General features: G+C 32.9%; 1 protein-coding gene across 4 annotated transcripts in view; it reads left to right on the forward strand.

Moving 5' to 3' along the window:
• CADM2 (cell adhesion molecule 2) overlaps nt 1-27076 on the forward strand; it is a 1105278-nt gene that overhangs the window by 1018424 nt on the left and 59778 nt on the right. For 3 of the 4 annotated variants that reach the window (XM_047722125.1, XM_047722134.1, XM_047722152.1), the window contains one exon: nt 6361-6480. The exons of the other annotated variant lie outside the window; for it this stretch is intronic. In XM_047722125.1, coding sequence (XP_047578081.1) covers nt 6361-6480 — 120 coding nt within the window. The remainder of the gene's footprint in view (nt 1-6360; nt 6481-27076) is intronic. 4 annotated transcript variants of the gene reach the window in all.

Consider the following 27076-nt stretch of genomic DNA (forward strand, 5'->3'; position numbering starts at 1 on the left):
GAATAAAATACAAACAATGCATGTTAGTGCCAATAAATGTTATAGCCTCCCTCTTTTCAACCACCGATTCCGTGAAGAGCTTTGATATATATTCTGTGTACTGTATAGTTTATCATTAATAAGCTAGAATAATAGAGTATATTAATTGATTATGTAAATTAAATTTAAATTAAAAATCTTACTGTAGCATCACACATGTATTCTATCCTCCACTGGAAGAGAGAAATAGAGACACAGAATTAGTGAGAAGCCCGTAACTCCAGTTGTGCCCATATGGCTGTGCACGAATGTAGAGCATTGTTGTCATGGGGGTATTGGTAATATAGTGAGGGAAGCAGTACATAAATGCAAGGAAAAAAAAAAGATGGATATTCAGAGAGAAGGGGAATCAGTTGATGTTCAGTTCGTTAAGGAAGTCTTCACTGAGCAGATCCAAATCAGGCTGAAACTTGAGAGTAGCATTTTGCTAGGTATATCAAGAAAGGGACAGAGATTATATAACACTGGGGTAATGAGTCAGAGTAAACTTGTCCCATGGCAAAATAATATTTTAAAAAACGAAGACATGTTGACTTATAACAACTGAACCTGAAGTTAATTGGTGAGATAGATCTATAAATAAAATGGTAATGTAATGTATAACAAGCTTGTGTAGAAGTATGCGCTAAGTGATTTGAGGGTGCTTTGAAGGAAGATATTGGAAACAGGAAAGATTAAGATAAGGAAAGATAAAGAAACAGGATGTGGCTCTGAGAACATGGCAGCAAAGAAAAGAACAGCAAGAACTAAATCTAGAATTTTGGGAAAAGACTTGTGTCGGGGGCACATGTCTTCTTGTGCGCTAGACTTCAGTTCCTTTGCTTATGTTAACCAGGCACTATGAAAAATAAAGAAAAGAAGGCAGGCACATATGCTCTGAGGAACTCTAGACCCTCTTATTCCAATGAGGTGCCTAACAACAATGGTGGAGGCAGTTTGGAGTTCTTCATGGCAGAATCAAGCAGGATGATCAGGAGAGATGATGGACTGATGAATCAGTCATTAACAAAGTATAGCTTTGTTGGTCCGTGTACATGGATTTCAGTTTCCTGATTCAACAGCATTGTTGTGTGAGCTGAAATTGTGCTTCTGCAAGTGAGTAGATCCTTACAGAAGTAACTTGCACTATTTACACTGCATTTATTTGTAACCCAGCATTTGCTCACATGAATAACTCTTGGCTGCCTACTTAGACTTTGCACTAATATGCAATTGTACAATTGACTAAATTTGGGGTTCTGTCTGACATTGTTGAAATACGCCTGAATTTTCCTTTTACAGGAAAATAGTATATATGTTACAACTGAAATGAGAAGTGTAATTTATTGTAATTCACGCCTTATGTATAGGTAAAACTATAAGCAAATATTTTCATGTCTTGGAAGCTTTACTTTTCTCAGTTCCCTATAAAAAAGGCTATTTTTCCTTTAAACGAAGCCTTGCCTTTGCTATGGTATACATCTATCTAGACAAATAAAATCAGATTATTTTTACTTTGTTCACTTCCCTAAATACCATTTTTATCCACTACATATTTTATCAGTTACTAACTCTTCATTCTTTATGCTTTAACATCTAGGAAATATATAATACAGTTAATTTCTTTTGTAAATTATAAATTTGAACATTTTATTTGTAACTACTTTTTTTCAGGCAAATTCAATATTATTTGATTCAAATAAGATATTCTCCAAGGAAAATGGCAATAAAAAATTTGACCCCATCTTTTGTATTGTAGAAATCAGAGATGAAATGCCATGTAGTTAACTGATTAACTTATTATATAGTTACCATTTCTGAATTCTGATATTCATAAATTATGTCACAAACTATTAATATCTCTTTTTTAAAATTTGTAGTTACTTAGTGCCCATGTTCAGATATCCTTTAATCATATAATATTAAAATATTAAGATCTAAAATCAACAAGTCATATTCAGCAAATGACATAAAATATTAATATGACTACAGATTATCTTGCTTTATGAACAGTAAATTAATGTCAAATCAGGATTCAGTTATTTTTATCGTGTGTGTGCACATGTGTAATTCTTCTGCATATGGATTAGTATATTTTTATTCTTAAAAAAATGAGTATGACTTGGGGCACCTGGGTGGCTCAGTGGGTTAAGCCGCTGCCTTCGGCTCAGGTCATGATCCCAGGTCCTGGGTTCGAGCCCCACATCGGGCTTTCTGCTCAGCGGGGAGCCTGCTTCCTCCTCTCTCTCTGCCTGCCTCTCTGCTTACTTGTGATTTCTCTCTGTCAAATAAATAAATAAAATCTTAAAAAAAAAAAAAAAGAGTATGTCTTGGAAGAGAAAAAAATGACCCACTGTCTTTTCTATCCTATACTATATTTGACTGAACACTTTGTATTAACAGTATAATGGTTTTAAAACTGGACAGAATTCTAGATACCTAAAAATGAGACAAATGATAGGTACTAGTGTTTCCAATGTCATGTTTCCTTATGAAAATGGAGCTCCATTTTCACTATCAGTATCTAAATAAAAGGCCAAAAGAGAATGCACAAAACCAGATGCTAAATATTGCCACTAGGTTATAGGAGTGAAAACTCAATATGAGTATTTGGACTTAGAAAGGCAGCTCAGAATCTTTTTCTAATTTCTGCTTTGACAAGTGTTGCAGTCAGGCAGCTAAAATAAATGATCTTGAGGTGGAAGTGTTCAAGAAACTTCTCCATTATACTCCTATGAAATATAATAGTCTCTCTGCACTCTAGTATATACATATGCATATATATTTAAATTTAGAGACAAGGAGGTTCTATCTCAAATTTCTTTCATCCATTAAGTGGGGATAATAATAGACAATTCATAAATTTGTTGTGATCTTTTATTACTGATCAGGATAGGATCTACTTAGTGAGCCCTCCTGGCCGATTACTCTTTCTTTGAAAGTCTTGAATTAAGTGAAAGTGAAGAGTTTATAAGGAACATGGAGGACATGGATCTCAGGTCAGGCTCACACTACTTTCAAAGTAGCAGGGAAGGTGGGAAGTATTTCATTTTGTTAGCAAGGATATTTATTTTAGGAAGAAGCTATAAATTGTGATCTTAAAAATTTGTCTTTTAGGGGTACCTGGCTGGCTCAGTTGGTAGAGCATGGGACTCTTGATGTTGGGGTTGTGAGTTTAAGTACCACGATGGAGGTAGAGTTTACTTTAAAAAAAGTAAAAAAAAATTATCTTTCAGAAAATAATTATTGTCTATCTATATTGAAGACAGAGAGGATTTTTTAGTAAATGTATGGAGGGCACGTATTGCATGGAGCACTGGGTGTGGTGCATGAACAATGAATTTTGGAACGCTGAAAAATATTTTAATTTAATTTAATTAAAAAAAGAAATAATGAAATCTTTTAGTTTTATATTAACTAGATGACCCTATCAAAAAAATGGACTTTTCTAGATCCCCTAAAATATGTTATATGTTTATTATGCTATGAACAAATTCATTTAGTAAATATTTCTTCACCTTATAACTTGTGCTAGAATCTGAACAATAAATAGGCAGAGTTCTTCCCTTCAAGGATTAATTGTCAAGTGTGGAGACAAATATCAATAAAATCAGAGCAGACAGAAAGTTTAGGTAGAAGAGAGAAATATCGTACAATGTTTTTTTTATCTTTCTAAGAATTCCACGAATTCCAACTGATCCTATGTAGATGCATTTCAGTTGATTCTGATTACTCTTCTGGTGTTGAGTATTTAGATTATTCCAAATTTACTCTTTTACAATAGAGTTGAAATAATTGGATAAACAAGAGTGTAGCATAAAAAGGATAAATGAAAATGTTTAAAATGTTTCAGAACCCGTAGGATGAAATAAAGTTAGTAATGATTGAAAATCTAACTGTGACTGGGAGAGATTTCTTATTTGACAGATACTTTTCCTGGCCCAGTTGTCATTTGTCCAAGGTGTTTTCCATCAAATTTCTTTCACCAGATTTGTTTTTAGATACATTTGAAGTCAAGAGGGAAGGATGAGAGGATGATGGACTGACAAAGCAGGAGTCAGAGTATGAGCCAATAATGATTTGTAGTGTTATCTGAACACTTTAAAAGATTCTAGGGCAGTTTTCTTAAAGTGGATTAACAATTTTTACAACTACTGCATTTTCACAATTATAGGAAATAAAAATGTGGTTTGGTTAATACAAAAATATTCATAGTAACTGAAAATATATACTCTCTCCAAAACAATCAAGATATATTATTATTCTATTTTTGTTGATATGGAATAAAGAAAAAAGACCACATAATGTTTTTTTGGCTAATCCAAAAAATGAACAAATACCACCAAACACTGTTATTTATATTCCAGTTCTTAGGAGGTGAATGATACTGGCTGATTTTGGAAGGCTGCTTTTCAGATCTAATGGAATCTTATTTTAACTCATTGGCTAATAGCAAATAACATATTATTTTATCATTTGTGCTAGGTTTGGTAGTATCAGTTTCTTTACATGGAGTTTTAAAGAGCTAATTCTATTATATGTTCTTGTGTTTGATAGCCCTGTAAGACATTTCCTTTTGCATAAATTAAATACATATATTTTGAGATCCTAATAAGCAAAAGATTTTACTAGCCAACAAAGAATGTATCACTTTCTATTTTAGGTATGCATGAACATTAATATTACTCATGTTTTTTTTAATTTAGAAAATGTCTTTCATTTACCTCCAGCCTGCCTAACCCATTTAGGAAAGCTTACCATGAAAATAAGAAGGTACTATAAAAATCAGTAAATAAGAGGTATATGTGCACATATACATAATATTTACTCAGTGTATAATGTTGTTAAAGTCAGTTCTATTTTATGATCATGGTAATTGCACACCAGGCAATACCCATTTTCTCCAGTGATTAATGTAGCACCATTGAGTTTTTAGAAGGTTGTTTTCTTAATTTGACTGTCTAGAAAGCATTTTCCCTGTTGAAAAACAGGTGTAAACATCAATACCCAAGATAAGAGAGCGAGCTCCTACTGTTTTCTGATGTCTCCAGTGTAGAGAATCCAGCAGGTTCAAGTCTGAGGATTGAGGAGGGCTAATTTATCAGAAGTAAAAAACTAGAAAATTTTTGGTGTGACTCAAAGACTTTAGCTGAGAGAATGACAGGAAGCCTTTTAACAGCAAAATAATCTGTCAAACACTTTGAATATATAGGGACTGTGTGGCAAACATGTGAAATCAAACCCCAGCACTGTAATTATGGGTAATTTGTGAACTGTTTCTCGTTTCCTCACTGTGTAAATTACATGCCTATCCACTTGAGACAAGATTTGACTTTTTGAGACTCTTACTCAGGTTCTATAGCTTGACACTGGCTACATTGTTTCAGTGTTTCCTACACTGCTCTTCAAATTTTCAGCCAGTTTTGAGTGAAAGGAAGATTTTGGTGTAAAATTCTAAGTTATTCTTTCTGTTTATTATGTTTTCTCTATCAGAATCTAGTGTTGACTTTTGGCAACTTTGACTAATTATGGGTTAGGGGTGGAGTATTATGGTTCAAGTCTATGATCAATTACCTCTCTTATGTATGCCAAATAAAATAAATCATAAACCTTTCAGAATATTGGGTTCCATGCTAGTTGACTCAATACTTGTTAAAGACTCCTAGGTACTGCAAAATTGTTAGAAGGCGTTACCAGCTAATCAGGGTAAGATCTGCAAGACTCTAAGCTGTACATTAACATCATTTGTGAGAAAAAGAAAAGCAAAGTAATAATAATAACAATTAGCTTCTTTTTTTGTTTGTTTCTAAAGATTGCTGTCATTTTATTTCCTACCATTAAGTTTTCTTAAAAGAAAAAAAATCAAAAAAGCGTTTAACATGCATATACTCATCCATCATTAACATTTCTTTAATCTTTTATGGTGGTGTTTTTTGTGTTTATTTCTGTTGTGTTTTTTCTTTGTTTACTTCTTTGACAAAGCATGTCACTTTTTGTTTTACCTGTTTCTATTTTGGTACTGCATGTCACACTTTTTAAATGACTCAGTGAACAAATGAATTCTTGTCATTTTAAATCTCACTCTAAATATTACAAATAATCTGCTTATTCTCAAACATTGCTCCAAGTTTTTGCTTTGCGTGGGAGCAGGAAAAAGAAGTGAACAAAAAAAAAATGACAAGAACCATGTGGTACAGCCAGCTTTGTACCTGATAATCTGTGTAAGCCTGTTGAAGTTAAACCTAAATAAGACTTATGTATTTATAATTTGAATCATTTGTGTTTCTCTTTTGTTTGCATGATATGATTTTGTTTTATATTTTGTTTTTTTCCACTCACCAGATGTTCCCAACACTTTGCTTTCCACTACTATCATCCCCTCCCTTACCACTGCAACAGTCACAACCACTGTAGCCATAACAACCAGCCCAACCACATCTGCAACAACCAGCAGCGTAAGAGGTACAGTATGCTTCTTTGTTATGGCCTGGAAAACACATTAAATGAAGCTTTAAAGGGTTTTTAAAAGGGTCGAAAAATCGAGATCCAATTTTACTTAATTATAAGAGTACTTAAGTCACCTAAATTACTATCAGTTAGGGTTATTGGAATAGAATCTGAGGCAAGATGGTACATTTTAATTTTTTTAGTGCCACTTACGATCATTATGAAAACATTCCAGAGTATAGGTTGAAAATATATGGAGCAACCACCAAGCCAATTTAAATGTGACCATGGGACACTTTTTTTTTTTTCTTTTTGCCTTGACTTATAAATGTAAGCAAAGAAATAAGATGTTCAAGGTTGCAAAGTAGCTTTTGCTTTTTAAAGATCTTTGTTTAATGTTAATGACTTATTCTTCTGCCACTGGATTAAAAATACTCACAGTGTTGAATGTGTTCTAAAAATTGGCATAATTCGTGGTGTCATTATAAACTATTCACCACATAGAACTTTTAAGTAAATATTCAACATGTCATCCTAAAGTAGGATGTCATTTTAAATAGATCTCTGAGTAGATCTATTTAGTCTACTAACAGAATGTTCTAAAAACAAATATTGGTAAAGCTGTTCAGGATGATAGGAATTCATTTGGCTCCGTGAGTAGCTTCTAGTATTGGTTTATTAAAAATATTCTTGCCTTAAGTAAAGCAACCTTGTAAAAATAGAAGTAATCTTTAAAGGCAAAAAAGAATTTCATTATGGTTCAGAAATATAAGAAAGCATTCCTGAGCAGTCATTAAGTGGTTAGTAGGTGATGAAGAAATTAAACAAGTTATATAAGGGCATTATAGGAAAACAGATTTTAAACTTAATTTTTGCATAAGCAATGTTCAAAGATAATTTGTCCTATTTAAGTCTGTCTTTTTGTATTTATACATGTTTTGTGTTATGTTGGCTATACTAATATGTGTTAAACTTAACAATTTAACTTGAAATCATGGGGACTTTACATTAATATATGTTAGTTAAAGTTGTACTAAGTACTGGCTTAACATTATTTTCCTTCACTTGTAAATGTTGTTCAATTAGACTGTTTTCCTTGGGATTTTATGATTTGCAAAATTAAATTGAGTTGCTAGCTTTGATGTAACAGTTATCATATTATTCTTTTGCTTCTGAAAAATATCTGATATTAGATAATTATTAATGTTTAATAATCATGTCAACTCTCTTATATGATATATGACTGATAACTGAAGTTTGATAATAGTAGCTGTAAGAATTTCTAAAAAATTCCTATGTTTATTTTAGTATTATTAAATTAATTGTATTCGAGCTAAATCTACAAGTAGGAAGAATTTAAAGATCTTTCTCATAACAGTTTATATGGAAATGGGGGAAAAGTAATAAAAATGAAAAAAGATAAAAAATACTTGTGATATTTTATGAAATGAGAGATACCTAAATTTTTACTTTGCTTCAATTTATTATTTTCCAAAGATTTTTACAAATAGTAACTTATGTGAAATGCAATTAGTGCATGCTAACAAAATCTTTATGATAATATTAAGTTCTGACTGTGCAGACTTTGATGGAAAAGGATGGTGACATTGACTTAATTTTTTTTTTGAAGACCTACTTATAACAAAAAAAGTTGCTAATATTCAATTATTCCTTCCTTCTTCAAAAACAGTTATTGAGGATGGGGTCATGCCAGACAGTGTGATTATGGAAATTAAACATGTTTTATCTAAAATCGCTAGCAATTAAATTAATGCATCCTACCCAAGTAACCAGTGTCTGTGCTTAATGAAGGAAAAGTATTCATGTCCTTCCTGGGCATATATGAATACACACATCTTAGAATAAAATCAGAGAAAAATGTTTTATTTCAAAGTGAAGTGTTTAATAACATATTTTATATTTTTTCACATGCATCTTAAGTGGAATCTTATCTCCTACATCTGAACCAGCCAGTTAAAATGAAATCAGTTTTCTACCTTTTCTAGCAAATTCATTTTTACAGGTTTCCTAAAATGTTTTGTGTAATTTACACCACGGACTTTAAAAGTGGTAAAGAGTTTCCTGCAGTAGAACATTACAAATGTCACAGAAGACACACAACGTTCCATTATTTTTACTTAACAAATGGAAGGTATTTTTCAAAAGGCACCAAAATATGTGGAAAGAAAAAGTATTTTATAAGTTAGGCAATTCATAGTAGTTATTTTGTATAGAAAAAAAAGCAACATTGATATTAAATGTTAGTCTAATACCTACTTTTCTCTCCCATCTTCAACAAACCACTGAGGCCTGGGAATGTCATCAAGTGCACTTGTATCATTAATGTTCTAGTCCATATTTGAGGGAGTAGAAGACTCAGTCAGTAGATAAACGTTTTTATGAATTATTTTATGTATTTATCTGTTTAATTTCTATTGCCGTTTACTAGAATGTGAAGTTCATCAGAGTGAGGACCTTTTTTCATTTTTAATTTGAGTACAGTTGACATATAGCATTATGTTAAGTTTAGGTGTACAGAATAGTGATTTGACAAGTGTATACATTATTCTGTGCTCATCACAAGTGTGCTACCATCTGTCACCATACAGTGGTTTACAGTATCATTCATTATATTCTTCATGGCGTGCCTTTTATTACCATGACTTATTCATTCCGTAACTAGAAAGCCTGAATCTTCCACTCCCCTTCACCCATTTTGCCCACCCACCACCCTTTTCCCCTGGGCAATCATCAGTTTTTTCTCTGTATTTATAGGTCTGATTCTGCTTTTTGTTTGTTGTATCCATTTGCTTTTTTTATATTCCACATATGAGTGAAACTGTATGGCGATTGTCTTTCTCAGTCTGACTTATTTCACTTAACATGGGACCCTCTAGGTCTATCCCTGTTGCAAATGGCACAATGTCCTTTTTTTATGGCTGATTAATATCCATGTGTATGTACATTTGTGTGTGCGCATGTGTATACCATATCTTCCTTATCTATTCATCTATCAGTGGATGCTTAGGTTGTTTCCATATCCTAGATAGTGTGAATAATGTTGCAATAAACATATGGGTGCATGTTTCTTTTTGAATAAGTGTTTTCATTTTATTTTGGCAAATACCCAGTAGTAGACATATTAGATCATATGATATTTCTATTTTTAATTTTTTGAGGAGGCTCTGGGGTGCCTGGATGACTCGGTTAAGCATCTGACTCTTAATTTCTGCTCAGGTTGCAATCTCACAGTTGTGAGATCAAGCCCTATATAGCGCTCAGCACTGGGCATGGAGCCTGCTTAAGATTCTCTCTTTCCCTATCCCTATGCCCCTCCCCTCCCATGCTCTTTCTCTCCCTTTCCAAAAAAAAAAAAAAAAAAAAAAAATTTTTTTTTTTTTTTTAGTAAGCTTTATACCAGTTTTCACATTGTTGTAAATTTTGCACTTATCTTTTTTAAGTTGACTGGTATTCCTTTATTTGTTTATTGCCTATTAGAGCTTTCAGATGCAATTATTCTTTAAATGCAATTCATTTATAAAATTAATAAAAGATGTTTCAAAATTATAGTTAAAAAAGATTGTAATAAGAATGTATTGCCTAAGAAAAGGTGAGAACTATAGAGGACAGTATTTTCATCTTGCATTTTTTTAAGCTTCCTTGTTTCACCTTTCATTAAATAATCTAAAGTAAAATAACTTTATTTGATTTTATGAGGTTTAAATGTTATTTCTTAAATTTCATAAAATATAATTTACCTATCTATCTATATATTTAATAAGTGACTGCAAATGAATCACCATTCGTGTCTCCATCTACACTCTTTCACTGCTACTAAGTTTTCCATCCTCAGATATGATAAACATACATTTAAAGAATCACTCCTGTGGCTGTATTAGAAATCAAGGTGATACAGAACAAAAGAATCTCCTCAAATCATCAGCCACAAACTTGAGAATTTTCACAACTCTTCAGTTTACACATAAAATGCATTTCTGGGGGCACCTGGGTGGCTCAGTGGGTTAAAGCCTCTGCCTTCGGCTCAGGTCATGATCTCAGGGTCCTGGGATCGAGCCCCGCATCAGGCTCTCTGCTTGGCAGGGAGCCTGCTTCCCTTCCAATCTCTCTGCCTGCCTCTCTGCCTACTTGTGATCTCTGTCTGTCAAATGAATAAATAAAAATCTTTAAAAAAAATGCATTTCTGTTAGGAGGAAGTAGAGCTTCAACCATATGGAATGAAAGCTAGCAATTAGCAGTATCTTGTTACAAGTAGAGGTGTTAAGACATGGAGAAGCCTTGAGGAGTCCTGGGCAAGATGAGGAAAAAAGGTGCCCTAGAGGCATTTTTGGGTGTGAGTTTTGGTTCTTCTGTTTATAAGGTCCTTGGTCCTTGGTCTTAGACAATGAATCAAATTGAGCCTCAGCATTTTTATCAGAAAAATGAGAAACACTTGATAGAAGCACTTAATTCCCAGATTGTCTTGAGGATCAAATAATATCTGGAGTTCTGGAAACATAATCACCACTCAGTATATAATAGGCTTATTTTTCAGTTCTTTTTAGTAAAACAAATGTGTTTATCTATAGCTGTATCATGCAATTACTGAAATCATATATATATATATATATATATATATATAAAATTATATACATAACTCTGGAAAAAAATTTTGGTATTAGTTACTGATTACTTTTAAGCCCAATTTTTATTGTTTATATAAAACATTAGATAAAATATTTCTAGAGCATATAGAATTTATCTATCTATGAATATAGCAATAGTTGATAAACTTATTCTGGGTTTATATCTTATAGCTAAAATCTGGACATTTTATAGACATCTTAAAATTGTTTTATTATAAAAGACCATTGCTACAAGACATTTTAATTTCTACTTTTGGAAATTGCAGGGGTTTTTTTTAAGTCTAATTGGCCTGATTAACCCTATCATTCAGTTCATATGACAGATATATTGTCTCACAAAGGTTTCTTATTTTTTTTTCTTTCGGATTACTGTGATAAATGTTAATTAAGTAATAAGTTAGGTATGATAATTTATGAAATGGTTCCAAATAACTGTTGTGATTTCTAGTATTAATATTATTTTAGCATGGTATACTTTAATTTGAAAACTTTTTCATTTTGATCATGTCATAAGGCTTTAATTTCATAACTATGTCATACTGTAAGAATCTTTAACAGTATCCTCACTGTATAGATAACAATGTAAAGGTACTGAATTTTGGGCGCCTGGGTGGCTCAGTGGGTTAAAGCTCCTGCCTTTGGCTCAGGTCATGATCCCAGAGTCCTGTGATCGAGTCCCACATCGGGCTCTCTGCTCCACAGGGAGCCTGCTTTCTCTTCTCTCTCTGCCTGCCTTCCTCTCTGCCTACTTGTGATCTCTCTCTGTCAAATAAATAAAATCTTAAAAAAAAAAAGGTACTGAATTGTTTTTTAAATTGTATATGAGACAATGACATATATCAGTGGTTATGTCTATTTATCATCATTTTTAAAACTAATATTCGTAAGTGAATGTTTTGAATTCATCAAGAGAGAAAACTTATAACTTCCTAATTGCTGTTTTTGGCTCTGCACAATTGTTAATGTCTTTCAAATACAAAAATGAGATGATAGAAATAAAGAGAAGATACAAAACTTCTGATATATTTCCAGTCCTTATACTAAGAGTCTGTTCAAATACTTTATGCATTTCAATACATCAAATGAGGAAACATAATTCCAAACTTGATGGCAAAATTGTTTATATAGTCTATCTTTGTAAACATCTAAATGAGTTATTAGTTCAAATATAGATTTGGGTTTACATTAGACTTTGAAATGGAAAAAATAATTTTATAGTAATAAAATTATATCATTTGTCTAGTAATCTTAACTAATTTATTAATTAGAATGAGGCTAATTGCAACAGGACCTTATTTTAGCATGGCATTACAAAACAAAAACAAGGGACATCTTTTAAAAATTTAAGAATTTGGCCATTATCAAACTATCTACAACTAGAATAATAATGACCAAACACAAAATTTAAAGATGGGTACCACTGCATTGATTGTAGCCTATTGCTAGTAATGCTTTCAGATAGGAATGCCTAAGGCACTGTCCTGGGTGGGCCCCTAATATTTATAGGAGACCCCACAGACGTTTACTCCACCAGGGCCAGTGTTGTGGTGAGACTAGCCCTTGTGGTTCTTATTATGAGCTCAGGATACATTTTAGCAAGAAACCATCGGAAACTTTGAGTCACAAGATTTATTAATCAGTTCCTGGAAGGCCACACAATGAGGTCACAAACAGAAAGAGAGACCATGCATGGGCCTGGCGCTCTGCCTTTATTAGAGCATCCAAAGGTTTTGGGGTCACTAACTGGCGAATTTGAAGCATAAGAGTGGGAATGAGGGCACAGGAAGGAAGAAGTAGGTTTACTCGAAGTAGTCCGTTACCTAAGCTACCCAAGGGTTTCTGAAAGAGGAAATCTCATAGGTGTGGCAGCAGAATTCCTTATCTTGTTGTTTGGCTAGCAGCTGTATCCTACTGCAGGCAATATATTTATTCAAGGGGACATCTTTTGAAATAAATACCTCAAGGGGTATCCTAGGATCCTGGGATAGAGTCCTGAGTGGGGCTCCCTGCTCAACAGGGAGTCTGCTTGTTCCTCTCCCTCTGCCTGTCTTTCTCACAGGCTCTCTCTTTCTCACTCTCCTTCTCTCACTCTCTCTCTCTCTCTCAAATAAATAAGTAAATAAAAATCTTTAAAAAAAATGGATATCTTGACAATCAAAAGCTTAATGTCAAGCTCTTCTACTGAAGTTCTCAATTCTTCACTATTGAATAGCATGCTAATTTTGTTACTTATGTTTAAAAATGTAATATTAAATGAAATATTTTAAATCATCATGTAGAATAGAATGAATTTTAGCATATACCAAAACTCTTTTAGCCCAGATGCTGCCATTGTACTTTTAAATCATATGAATGGCATAAAATTTAGTTATTTAAATGTAAATGAGATTAGGAACTTGTTTGACCATTAAGTATAATCCTAAAATAGTACTGTCTAAAAGACCTTAATAAATACTTTCTTCTCTACAAATTTCTTGAAGTAATCTAAGTGACTTGTAAAAAAAAATTCATTAATACAAAGTTAAACGCTGGCAAATAAAAAAAAGTAGCTAAACTGTTTACTTTGTGTCAGCATAAAGACAAATTGTAAAATTCCACACATATTTAATATGGTCATTTTTAATGAAAACATTGGTCTTTTAGCATTTTTGCTAATTTTTGCTGATTATGCAATAGTGGTTTTTTTTTTTTTTTTTTTTTTTTTTTTTGTCAGAGAGAGAGGGAGAGAGAGCAAGCACAGGCAGACAGAATGGCAGGCAGAGGCAGAGGGAGAAGCAGGCTCCCCGCCAAGCAAGGAGCCCGATGTGGGACTCGACCCCAGGACGCTGGGATCATGACCTGAGCCGAAGGCAGCTGCTTAACCAACTGAGCCACCCAGGCGTCCCTGCAATAGTGGTTTTATATGCAGATTTCTTTACCTTGATTGTTCTTTCCTTTCTCTGGCTTCAAAATACAATAAACATTAGTAAAATGAACACAATGTGCATATACGTGTCCTCCAAACCACCGTCTAAAGCATCTATTTAATTAAATAACTTTTAAAAGCAATAATGATCTCACCTATGCTTCTATTCTATTTCTTTCTATTCTATGCTTCTATTCTATTCCTTTATATCAAAGAAAGTCTAGTCTATCTTTTTTTTTATTTGGTTTTATTAATGTGTCACCTCCTTTCCTTTTTGGTGTAGATAGTTTAAAAATTGGAATCTAAAATCATATACATTTAACAGAATAAAAGAAAAAGCCAACACTGAGAAAGAATAAATGGAGTATAAACATTAGAGCTCTGAGTTAGTCACTATAAATGCACTCAAATAGAGCATTTGCAATGGTAAAATATATCATCTAGACACAGTTAAATCCCAAAGTGTGCAAATCAAGAAGTTGTTTATGAGGTTGTATTATGACTGTTTAGCTATTAAAAATGTTTCTGGTTTTATGGGTGGTAATAAAACAAAATTTGCATGGTGTTGTGAGCTTTTAAAAATTAAGTGTCAATATGTTGTTTTTTTTTTTGTTTTTTTTTTCCGCTTGGCAAAAACTAAGTAATAATTCAGTCTCCAGATGGTCCATATAGTGAGACCTGCCTATCTGCAAAAAGACAGGTTTCCACATTTAAGCTGTAAGTGTGGCTAAATTTCCATTAGTCTTTTTAAAAACAACAATTATTATATGAAATTGATGCAGTTTTAAAATTAAATATTGAAACATAGCTTATAGTGAAAATAGGCTACTAAAAATGTTTCCTACTTAGAAAGAGGAAGCAACAACATATGGTCCATAGCTTAGGGCACTTTCAACCTTGCTACCAGTATTGTGTTGCTAATGCTGAAGGGAGATGCTACTGGCTGGGCATGGGAGAGAATGCTGACTGGAGGTCCCCATCTCTTAGTCTGCTATGGACCCACACATTTGAATAAAGGCAGTGTTTCAGTTTAAGTTATTCCAAGATAGCATAGAATGCTAAAGTCATTTTTTTTGTATTCTCGTGGATCTTATTTGGAACAAGAATACATATCGCTTGTTATACATAACCACTTCTAACACCAAATGAAACTTTTGAGTCTGACTTGTATGAGGATGAACTCTAGCAAAATTTGAAAATCCTTAAGTATTTACCTATTTCTTTTTAGCATTTGGGAAATAGTTGAGGAGAACTGATATTCTTATTTTCTTTCCAGTACGACCTATGAAGGGAAGCAGTACACTTATGCTCTATTCTATTTTCTAAGGGCACTCTTGTGGTTTGTGCAATTTAAAACATCAAACATTTTTAAGAGTTTCATTTTAAGCTTGTTTATTTCTTTGGCTTAAATCAGTTTAAACAGAAATCTTAGTTCTGTTAGTTTATATTTCTTCTAAGTAAACAGTTTCACTAATATTATTTTTACTTCTGTAAATGTAAGAGTGTCTTAATTGATATTATGGTAATAACCCTAGATTTTATACAATCTAATAGCATACACATTTCCTACAAAACAACATCTAAGAAAGAGAAGAAAATGTTCCCTAGTAGACTATGTGCCATTTTCTGGGATTTATCTTTATATAGTATGTTTATACATACAAATGTTAAATTTAAGATTTTCCATATTTATAATATTCCAGAAAGCACATCACTTATAAAATACAAAGACTTTGTCACTTATTACTAGGATGATGATCTGTTTTATATTTTAAAAGCTTAAAAGCTTAAACTACATATATAAATAAATGTATTTCCAGAACTTCTCTAAAATTATTTTTAAAATCATTAATAAACTAAACTGGTTGTATCTTTCTTAGTAACCAATGAATTAAATTTATGAGCTGTGCCTTTGAAGCTGAAAAGATTGCTGGCACTGCCCTTGCTTCTTTGACACTCCACATGAAACACAGTTAATAACCTCCTGTGTTAGCTTAGTGAAACACCGAATTGATACTAATTATACCAACTTTGGGATAGAAGGTGACCTTGACTTCTGCTGGAATTTTCTGCCAGGACAATAAATAAGAACAAATGCCACAAAGCATGACTTCTGAGAAGGGTCTAATACAATCTGTTAACTCTGGGGAGTTCGTGGAATTATAATAAGTACTTGAATAATTGTAATATTTTAAAACATCTCTTGTTTCAATAGTACAGTAGGTTTTTTTCCCTCTAGATTTCAAATAATCTCCCATTAGCTTTCTATAGTCATTGAAATTAGCGGTGGCCAGAAAATTAAATGCTACTTGATGCAAAGTGTGTATAAGGTGACTGCAAGGCAAAGAGACAGATTTTCTGAATGACTTCTTAAATATGTCTATAATGCTTATACAGTTTTAGTATCAGAACTGCTTTATGCTAAAGCTGAGATAACACTGACTTTTAAGGGGAAAGATGTCTATAAAATGACTAAGAATAATGACTAAGAAAAAATATTGTCCCAATGAGTACACAGGCTTAAACTATTGCAAGAAAACCTATCAAGGCCAATGATGTGTACCAGTTTTACAGTTAAAAACTTGAGTTCATTAGCTTTAAAAACGGTCAGCAAAGTCACTATAAATGCCAACAGGTTAGCGAGACCAGAAATCAAATTATTTTTTTACCACTATTGTTTAAAGAATTACATTAGTGTAAAGGGAATTCTGCTCAGTGCTCAGTATAATAAATGGAAACACCTAGTTTAAGTCCAGTTCTTCCTCATTTTAGAAAAAATAAAAAGGTGAACTCAAATAGTCCCAGGACTATTTTATTTAACTCACTAGTAAGCAAAGAATGCTGATTAATGAGTATTTAAATAGAGAAAGAAAAAGCGACTTTAACATAAAGACTTCCAATAGATTCATTGAGAAACATACTTTTTTGAAAGTGTTTGAACCACATTTGATGTCTAGGAACAAGATTCCATAATGAAAACCAGAAGGATTTTCTAGAGTAGTCTGTGTTAAACTGGGTAAGCTGCAATGGTCTTAACATGATCATTTTTTTTTTCCTTGAAGTCATGTTCTTTAAATATTGATTGTGAACTTTTTATGTCCCTAGTTTAGTGTGTTACTCAGAATATCAGCAGACATTGATGTCAGTCTCAAACAGTGTAATGAAAGAGTTTTTAATGAGGAGACTTTCACAGAAAATATGGACAGTTTGGGAAACTAATATGGGATGTAGAGGCACAAGAGAACTCTCATCAGCCCTGGACCTAAAGAGCCAAAGGAAGTGAACAGGGTTATTCTAGTTAGAGCAGAAAAGGGGCAGCTTGAAAAGAGCAGTGGCCAAAGAGGTATCCAAACCTCGGTCAGGTAGAGACACTGGGAGAGGAGGGATCAATATCGGACCGCTTTCTTCTCCTGTCTTCCAATATCTTTCCACTAATCCAATTCCAAGGAAGTCAGAGGTCAAGGAATTTGGGTGGAGCCGTGCAGAGAAGTCAGGCTCCCAGAGCACAGAGCAAGGCAAAAAAGGGTAGAGGGCGGATTTGGGGACCATAAGGAAAATGAACAGCAGAGACCCATGGGTGTAGAATGTTATCTAATTGGTTTAGAATATGTCATATAATTTGTTCACTCTAGACAAAAGCTGTCAGATTTTATTTTAGTTTTGGATTTTTCTCATAAATATACATATCACAAGTCCATAACAGAACACTAGTCATGAAGCTAGTAATGGTGGTAAGATAGCAGCCATCCAATTCACTTTAGTATATAATTTCCCTTTCCAGGCTACCATTGGAAAGATATAAACACTCTCAATGTAGAGAGAAGATTATGAAGTACGGTAGGGCTGAGATTGTTGTGAAATACAATAATATTAACAATAATAATAATAATAATAATAATAAATATATTCTTATTTAAATAACTTACTTCCCAAGAGGAAACCATTTTGAATCTTAGTGAGAGGAATACCTGTTCAATTCGTAGAGTAGTGAGAGATTCCTCATTTGAAATATTCTCAAATCTACTTGCATAGATGCAGACTGTTTTATTTGAAACAAATGCTTTCAAAAACTTGGTTATGAGGATGGGGAGAGCTCTAAAAACGAGTTAGCTGTAGGTTAATAATACACTGATACAGATATGTATTATTAACTTTCTATTAAAAGAATTCTAGTGTCATGTAGGCAAAGAATTTTCAGTCTGGAGATAATAGCTTTTCAGAAAAGAAAAACATTTTCTTCAGAGAAGATTTTAGAAGGAGCAATCACAGTCTTTAATATATTACATGATATTTCTGCCTTTGATGTTTTTTATGTGTACTTTATTAATTCAGCGAAGTTAACAGATAGGAAACTTGTAAAGTAAAAACAGTTCAGTTTGTTTTTACTCTGAAGTTAACTGTCTATGGTACAGCTTGTGCCCCTTGGCATTTCACCACTGACAGGATGGAAAGTTTTGTCGAGAGTAGGATATTAGAATCGTTTTCAAGGAACTAAGAATAACAGTCTAAAATTTCTGGTGTTTCTAGGTATCCTATTCCCTAGTTCTGAGATTTAGCTGGAAATTGAGTTCTGTATCTCAAGATGCTATTTTAGGAAACTGAAAACAAATTCTTATATACTCTCCTCTTAGACCTACCAGGTTAAAGACAGACATATCCCAGCTTAAATCCAAGTCAAAAGAAAAGACTATGCAAATTAGAAGGAAGTCCTAATGTTTCATTTTACTACTTCATTTTCATATTTCTAATTCCTCTGTTTAATATTTGGCAATATAGCAATGTAGGATTTTTTCATGGTAATGTATATATAATGTGAACTTTTAAAGTAACTTTTAAATTAAATGGTGCTTTACTAAAAGGTAAAATTAGTATACAACAGTATACAACACAGTCTAAATGTATAGGTATGTTTCACTGACTTAACAAAAAATATCATATATAGACTCAGCATGAGACAGTGAAATTAGTTGCTAGAAGCAGGATATTTTGGTTTTTTCCTGATTTGGCCTCTAGGCAAGGAAATTCGCCTCTTTACTTAAGGGACTGTGTGAATTCAAGATATTTCTCCATTCTTGAATTTTATGAAATCTGATCTGCATATCTGAATCTTTTACCAACATTTCAGAGACCAGCATAGTTTCTGGTGTTTTTCAATCAAAACTTAGGGATAAAATCTCTTTGTATTTGAAATGATTGAAATAATTTCCTTAGCATAATTCTTTGCTTCCACACCCCATTTAGGTTTGAATGTTCTGAAAACTAAAAGATTGAAATGAATTATTAGACTCTGACCATGATATATGGCTTTTTGGTCACTGTTTCCTATCCAAATGCCCACTGAAAGATTATTTATACTATCTGTAAAATTTCTGATACCTCACATTATGGTGGTAAAATAAATATTGAGTTCCAGCTGTGATGTCCATAAAAATAACACAAATAGCCCATTTCATAGTTCTGTAATTGAGTCTAAAGTTTCTGTTGATCAAATGCTTCATAGCCAAAGTCCACAGTTTACACAGACTTTCTGATACTATTTTCTCTTAGGCTTAAGACTGATCTATTTATATTGGATAAAAATGATTATAGAATAAAATGATGAAGAGCATGGCCTCTGCTGGACTGATATTATCTGGGTTCTTTTTTACACTTTGCCACAGTAGAGTTTTGTAACTTTCCTTAAACTATCTATGTTTCAGTTTCCTGATCTAAATAATGCAGATAATAATAATAGCATCAACCTTATAATGTCATTTTTAAAACTAAATGTATCTATTTAAAAAGTGGAATTTAAAAAATGCCTTGCTTGGGACCTGGGGCTGGTGCAGTCTATTGAGCATCTGACTCTTGTTTTTGATCCAGGTCATAATCTCAAGAGTCCTGGGATAGAGCCGCCCCAGGGGCTCTTGGGTCATCTGGGAGTCTGCTTGTAGATTCTTTTCCTGGGCTCCTCCCCCTGCTTGCATGCTTGCTCCCTCTCTCTAAAATAAATAAAGAAATCTTTTTAAAAATGCCTTGCTTAGGGGCACCTGGGTGGCTCAGTGGGTTAAAGCCTCTGCCTTCGGCTCAGGTCATGATCCCAGTGTTCTGGGATTGAGTCCCATATTGGGTTCTCTGCTTGGCAGGGAGCCTGCTTCCCCCCACCCCTACCTGCCTCTCTGCCTACTTGTGATCTCTGTCTGTCAAATAAATAAATGAAAAATCTTTAAAAAAATGCCTTGCTTGCAGTAACTACTCATTAACTTTTATAATAATTATTAATAATTTACTTAAAATTACCCATCTAAACAACAGTGGATAAAAATCACTACTTTTTTTCTGACTATCAATAAGATTAACTACTAACTGCTAGGTGAAGGTTGCAATGTGTGGTAAATAGGCCATCCTTAAAAATCATGTAAGTGTTCTTCAAAATCTAGAACGTCAGGGTTTCTGTTATGTGGCTTAAAGTGAGTAGGATAAAGGAGTCTCATTGCATTTTCTAATTATTCAATTAGGTCTATTATCAAATAAGTCAGAAAAATTTTTAAACTAAAGTAATCTATTTTATAAAGAATTTTTTTTTACCAAATATTAACACATTTAAATCCTCAGTAGAAGAAATACCTAGTTTGGAGACCAGGTGCATGATATGCAAGTTATACTGCTGTTTCCCCATCTCTAAAATAGTGATGCTCATTTACTTATAAGAGGTATTCTAATATGAAAATAAGTATTCACATTTTCTGTTGCCATAATATGGGTGGTTTTCCAAATATGGGGCGACCATTATTAGAAAATATATTGAAGTTATATAATTAATCATTTAAAAAATTGGGGCTTTGTTAATATCATTTTAGCATATTTTAATTAGTGCAACTTAATACTCATCTTTGATATATTGACTTAATGAAGCCACTTACTCAGCTTAAAACTCCCCATTACTAAATTCAGTTAATTAAACTGTATTTAAACTCCTCCAGTAAAGTAAAGCACTCTGTGAAATGTTTGAGAAACCATCTAAACATATTCAAGATCTGGCAGACTTATTTCTCATTGATTAGCTAAGTTTCAAAATTTTTAGCTTCTTAATGTAAAAAATTTCTCTGTATGTCTCATTTTAAACAAGTTCATCACAAATAAATTAGTTTAGGTATGCCTGGGTGGCTCAGTTGGTTAAGCTTCTGCCTTCGGCTCAGGTCATGTCCCCTGGGTCCTGGGATTAAGCCCCACAGCAGCCTCCTTGCTCAGTGGGGAGCCTGCTTCTCCTTCTGCCCCTCCCCCTGTTCATGCTCACTCTCTCTCTCTAACAAATAAATAAAATCTTTAAAAAAATTAGTTGAAAAATGATAAGTAAACTGAAGGAAAAGATATTTTCCTCATCCCATATTATTGAGATACATTTTTTTTTAAAGATTTTTATTTATTTGACAGACAGATCACAAGTAGGCAGAAAGGCTGGCAGAGAGAGAGGAGGAGGAGGCAAGCTCCCTGCTGAGCAGAGAGCCCGATGTGAGCCTAGATCCCAGGACCCTGGGATCATGACCTGAGCCGAAGGCAGAGGCTTTAACCACTGAGCCACCCAGGCGCCCCCTGAGATACATTTTATTTAAAACGTGTAGTGTATATTGTATATAAATATCTGGAATAATGTTTACATAAAAAATTTTGATGTGAAATCCTATTTTGCATTTTCTTTATTACTTTTGTATCATGATTATCTTACTGTGTCATCTTTTGATGTTTTCCTGAGCTTAAATGACCTTCAAATATGAAAGGTCTAATATTAAAGAATCATTTTATTTCTCCAAATTTGTAAGAACTATAAGTTTAATAATAATATATTTTGCATTTATTCAGCATCAGTTTAACTGCAGTAGAACATTAAAATATAGATAAGTTTGTGTTCCCAAGTATATATTCCAAATATAAACAGACAATAACGGTTGTAATTTTTTTTTAAAGATTTTATTTATTTATTTGACAGAGAGAAATCACAAGTAGGCAGAGAGGCAGGCAGAGAGAGAGAGGAGGAAGCAGGCTTCCCGCTGAGCAGAAAGCCCGATGTGGGGCTGGAACCCAGGACCTGGGATCATGACCTGAGCTGAAGGCAGCGGCTTAACCCACTGAGCCACCCAGGCGCCCACGGTTGTAATTTTTTAAAGCCCAAGAGAATTGAGATATCCAGTCAACATTTTGGTAAAATGGGGTTTTACCTATTCACTCAGTGGATTATTTTAATCAAAATTTCATATTTGTGTAAGATATAAATATCTCAGGAATTCACTATTCAAAATGTGAAAACCATACCTATTTTGAAAAGTTATTTTTTAAAAGTCACACTGGTAATGATTTCAAGATAAAATGAGAGTTCTGCATTATTATAATGATGAAAAACAGTATAAATGATCTTCTACCTAATGTTAAATCATTCAAGTTAAAACTTTATTTTTGCTTAAGTGATACTCAAGATAACAAAATAATATATTTATCTTATACTAAGTTTATTAGCCACAATATACTTGAATGATTTTTTACATTTATCTAAAAATATAAAATAGTAGTAGAATCATAGAATGATAGAAACAATCTTCAGAGCAATGCAGCCTATGTACTCCTTCATTTTTTAGGTGAGGAAATTGAATCCCAGAGAAAAGAAGAGATTTATGACCATACACTGTGTGATGCTATAACCAGGCCTAAAACCATAATCTTTTGAAACACATTTTTTCCCACAATAACCCATGATAGATATTATTTTCCTGTAGACAGAGAAATTGGTTGACAATTTCTAATAAAAATCTAGTTCAAATTTTAGGTCTTAAGAAGAGGAGCTAGAAGACAAAATTTTATGTAATAAAATATTATAAGATCTTATTCATCTGAAATATCTTAATACGTAAAACAGAATTAGGGGGAATCAAAATTTGAGAATTTATATGTTTTCAAACAATGCCACTAAAAATCATTGATTATTAAACCTGGAAAGGCTTTTTAAGATTAAAAGTTTCCACTTCATTTTGCTGATGATCACTTAGCTAGCTTAAAATTAGAACTAAAATTCATAGACACATAATTCTATTTCCTACACTGTGTTTCTTTCCAAATAGTACAACAGTTATGGGAAGAACAATATATAAACTCTAAATGTTTTTGTTGAAACTCCTATAAATGGGCAGATGTCTTTCTAATATTCTTTTATATAGCTGATAACAGACGCAATCTGGTTAAAACATTTTTATTTTGAAATATTATGGGGAACTTTGTAATTCTTCTTCATAAAATTTTTTAGACTTCATTTTCTACATGTCCCTACCCTAGCCTGATGGGAATGCTCATTTTTTAATTTTGAAGTATAGTTATTGGGATTAGTTATTTTATTGAGTTTTTTAAACATCTGGTTTTAGGATATCATTAAGTCTTAAAACAAGATAAAGGATTTCTAATTTTAATACCTCTGAAAATCCTGTCTTTTTATTTTTTGGTCATTCTTACTATTTTAGTAACTTTCTCTCCTACCCCATCCTAGCCCTGCAAGCCTTATCTTATGATCAGAAGTGCTAAGTGATACATTGGTCAGTATGGAGCTATAATTGCTTTGTCTTCCTTCCATAAATGACTTCTCTAGAATCTACCCAAGGTCAAGACTGTCACTTTCTTTTTTCCATTCAGTTTGGCTTTACAATGGAAGTACTTTGTTTAAATTAAACCTCAAGGTTTAAGTGTCCAGAAGCTAAAGGGAATCACTTTGAAAGTTTGATCTATGAGACACAAAGAAAATAAAGCAACATGATCATTTGAGTAAAGAATTCATTTACGCTTCCGGAATGAACTCTCAATGAATGAACTCTCAATGAAAACTCATTGTATTATTTGCATAACTATAACTTAATTTTTAAATTAGAATCATTAACTTTAACAACATCTCCTTGATTATTTATACATAATCTACAAAGTAGGAGTCATAATTTTGAATATGGGAGCAGCTTGGAAAGTATAAAGTACTACAAATATATATTTCACATCACTGTTCTGCTTTTTCAAACCTTTCCTCAAATTGCTACTGGAGAGGAATTAATTATTTTTTTAATTGGAAAATGAAAAATATTGATATTCTAAAAAAAATCCCATGTCAAAATAATAACTTCTTTTTAAATAATGGCTATTTATAAAATTTAGTCAATTGAATTTTTACTCCACTACAACTTGGTGAATATTAGAAGTTGTTTCTGTAGTTGTATAGTTATGACAGAAAAATGTAGAATGAAGAGAAGGTGATCTTTCACATTCCTTAAACAATTCATTTTTTTTTTTCTTTTCACATATTTTTAGGGAGTGTTTCTTGCATGTAGCAGATAAAGTAAACATGTCATCTAGGAGAAAAAGCTGACTTTGGAACAGGGTCTTAAAAGGGAGACAACTTTTTTTTTTTTAAGATTTTATTTATTTATTTGAAAGAGAGGCAGTGAGAGAGAGCATGAGCGAGGAGAAGGTCAGAGGGAGAAGCGGACTCCCCGTGGAGCTGGGAGCCTGATGTGGGACTCGATCCCGGTATTCCGGAATCATGACCTGGGCCGAAAGCAGTCGTCCAACGAACTGAGCCACCCAGGCGTCCCGGGAGACAACTTTTAATAATCACCAAATTCCATTGTCTGGTCTTCATTAGGAAACTTAATATGTTAATAAATCCAATGAGATCAGTCTCTTAGAAGGAATAAATATATCATTTACCATTGGTTCTATAAATATGTATTCTGTAAATATGTATTTAACCTTTATTTTTCACTAAGAACTCAGTATGATAAGCAGTATAAATAGTTACTGGGCTAATGAAAAAGGAGGGGAGTAGAAACACATCAAAATTTCCAGGGAAGTTTTCTTTACTGCATGAATAATTATCATTTACTTCTATCAGGCATTTTGGCAAACCCTGGGGCTAGATAAAGAACAAGATAGATAAAGTCAATGCCTTCATGGGAAGTAGAGGAGAGAGATGCTCTGTAAAATATGTACAAAATCTTTTTTTTTATGTACAGAATCTTGTAATTTGCTCTAGAATTTCATTACAGGGGACCTTCATAAGGTAGTGATATTTATAGATATGAAATATGTTCAAGATATGAAGTTGGGGAACTGAGAGTTGGGGAGTAGGAAGGAGCACTTTGGAAATAGGAAATAGCAAGTACAAAGCTCATGAGGTGAAAAGATGTTTGGCCATTCAAAAATTCAAAAGGATGCAGATTATCTCATAAATGGTATGAAAGGATATAATAGTTATTTGGGTTAGAACCTGCAGAACCTTAAACTTATTTTAAGTATTCGAGCTGGTATCACAAAAGTAATTGAAGAAAAAAGAAAGGAAGACAGAAAAAGGAAGAAAGGAAGGAATGAAGGAAGGAAGAGAGGAGGGAAAGAATGGAGGAGTCCAGTCGTCAACTGATTTGTAGCAGTACAGATTTACAATGTTTTTAAATTTATTTTCAGATTTCTGAATAACCCACATTTTATACAGATTTATACAGATATACAGATCCTTTGACTAGAGAAGAAATGGCATTGTGATTAGACAAGGGTCAGGGAGAGAAAAAATCAAGTGTTCTAGGGAGTGATCATCTTTTTAACTGAAAAGGAAAATAATGGATTAGACAAACACAGATGAACTTAATAAGAGAAGCAGAGAGTGAGAGGAAAGTATTATAAGATCTTAAAACTAAGGTTTGATTTTTTTTCTTTTTTTTTCCAGATAGAAGTTTGTTAAATTTCATAATTCTGTGATGGAAAACTGCTAGGTGACCCAAGTAGTTCACCCAACTACTCTGATGTCAGAATGAGAAAGGTTTTTAAGTGACCAAACAATGATTAGATAATAATTTAATATTTAATATTAGGGTATACAAGTGTGGAGCTATGAATTTAGAAGATTTCGGTATATGTAGTTATAGATCAATGGATGTCTCTTTCATTTGGATATTGGAATTTCCCAGAGTTATCATAGGATTTAGGATGGAGAAGAAAATTGTGAATCTGATAGAAAAATTGGTCAAGAAAATTGGAAGATTTATCAGTGATCTGGGAATAGATAAGAGTGGGTGGCAACATGAGCCCCCAAGAAGGTGAGAAAGAATCTAAAATATTGATGGAGCTTGGATTCCTTATTAAATACAGAGCACTTCCTTCTTAATGTCAAAGTATCTGGGAAATTAATTAATAATTAATTATTATTCACATGATGCAGAGTAAGGAGATGTATAGCATTAGGGGTAAATATCATCATGCCTATGTCTGCCTGGTGAACTGCTTTTACCCTTCCACAGCTTATACCTTTTGAATAAGCAAACCCCTTGAGTCCATAAGAATCGATATTACTCGCTATTATAACTCTGAATTAACATGTAAGTTTCTTATTCTTTGAGCTCCCTTTTCGTTAATGCCAATTTGGCAGTATGTTATCTGTTAATCCATTACTTTTATTGCTTCCCAGCCTTTTGGCTGAGATTAAGTGTGTTAGTACATTACTTTCACTGAATAGAAAATTTTGTTAAATGTATGATTTCTTAAGTAAATCATGATTCCATTGAGCCTCGTGAAGGTGATATGAAGGTCACTTTGATTCATGTACAGTTGCGATAGGTCTCACTCACCCACTTGAAGATCATACTTCACAGCTGCATGATCTCAAAGCTCTCTTCAAGCCTGCACATCAGATTCTCCTGGGGACCTTTCTAAAATGAAGTTTCCTTAACTGTTGTTAACACTACCACATGAGATTCTGATACATAGGTCTAAGGCTGACTAATAGAATCCATGATTTTTAAAGTGCTCTGGAACAGAAGAATTTAGAAGCTGCTGGTTCAAATTTGTTTCATAAATGGGACATTTTAAATCATGTTTTAAAGTTTCTTGTTTCTCAGAGTTCAGGTTTCCATTAAATTTTATTAATAGCTTATTCTCACCTGGATCTATTACTTACCTTTCTAATTATTATTTGTATTTAAATTTATAATAATACAATTATTTAGTGTGAAAAAATTGAAATGTTACCTGAAAACAAAAGGTTTACAGTGATATAATAAATTCTTCTTTA

This window comes from Lutra lutra, chromosome 1 (genome assembly GCF_902655055.1).
Source record: "Lutra lutra chromosome 1, mLutLut1.2, whole genome shotgun sequence".
NCBI classification, from domain to species: domain Eukaryota; kingdom Metazoa; phylum Chordata; class Mammalia; order Carnivora; family Mustelidae; genus Lutra; species Lutra lutra.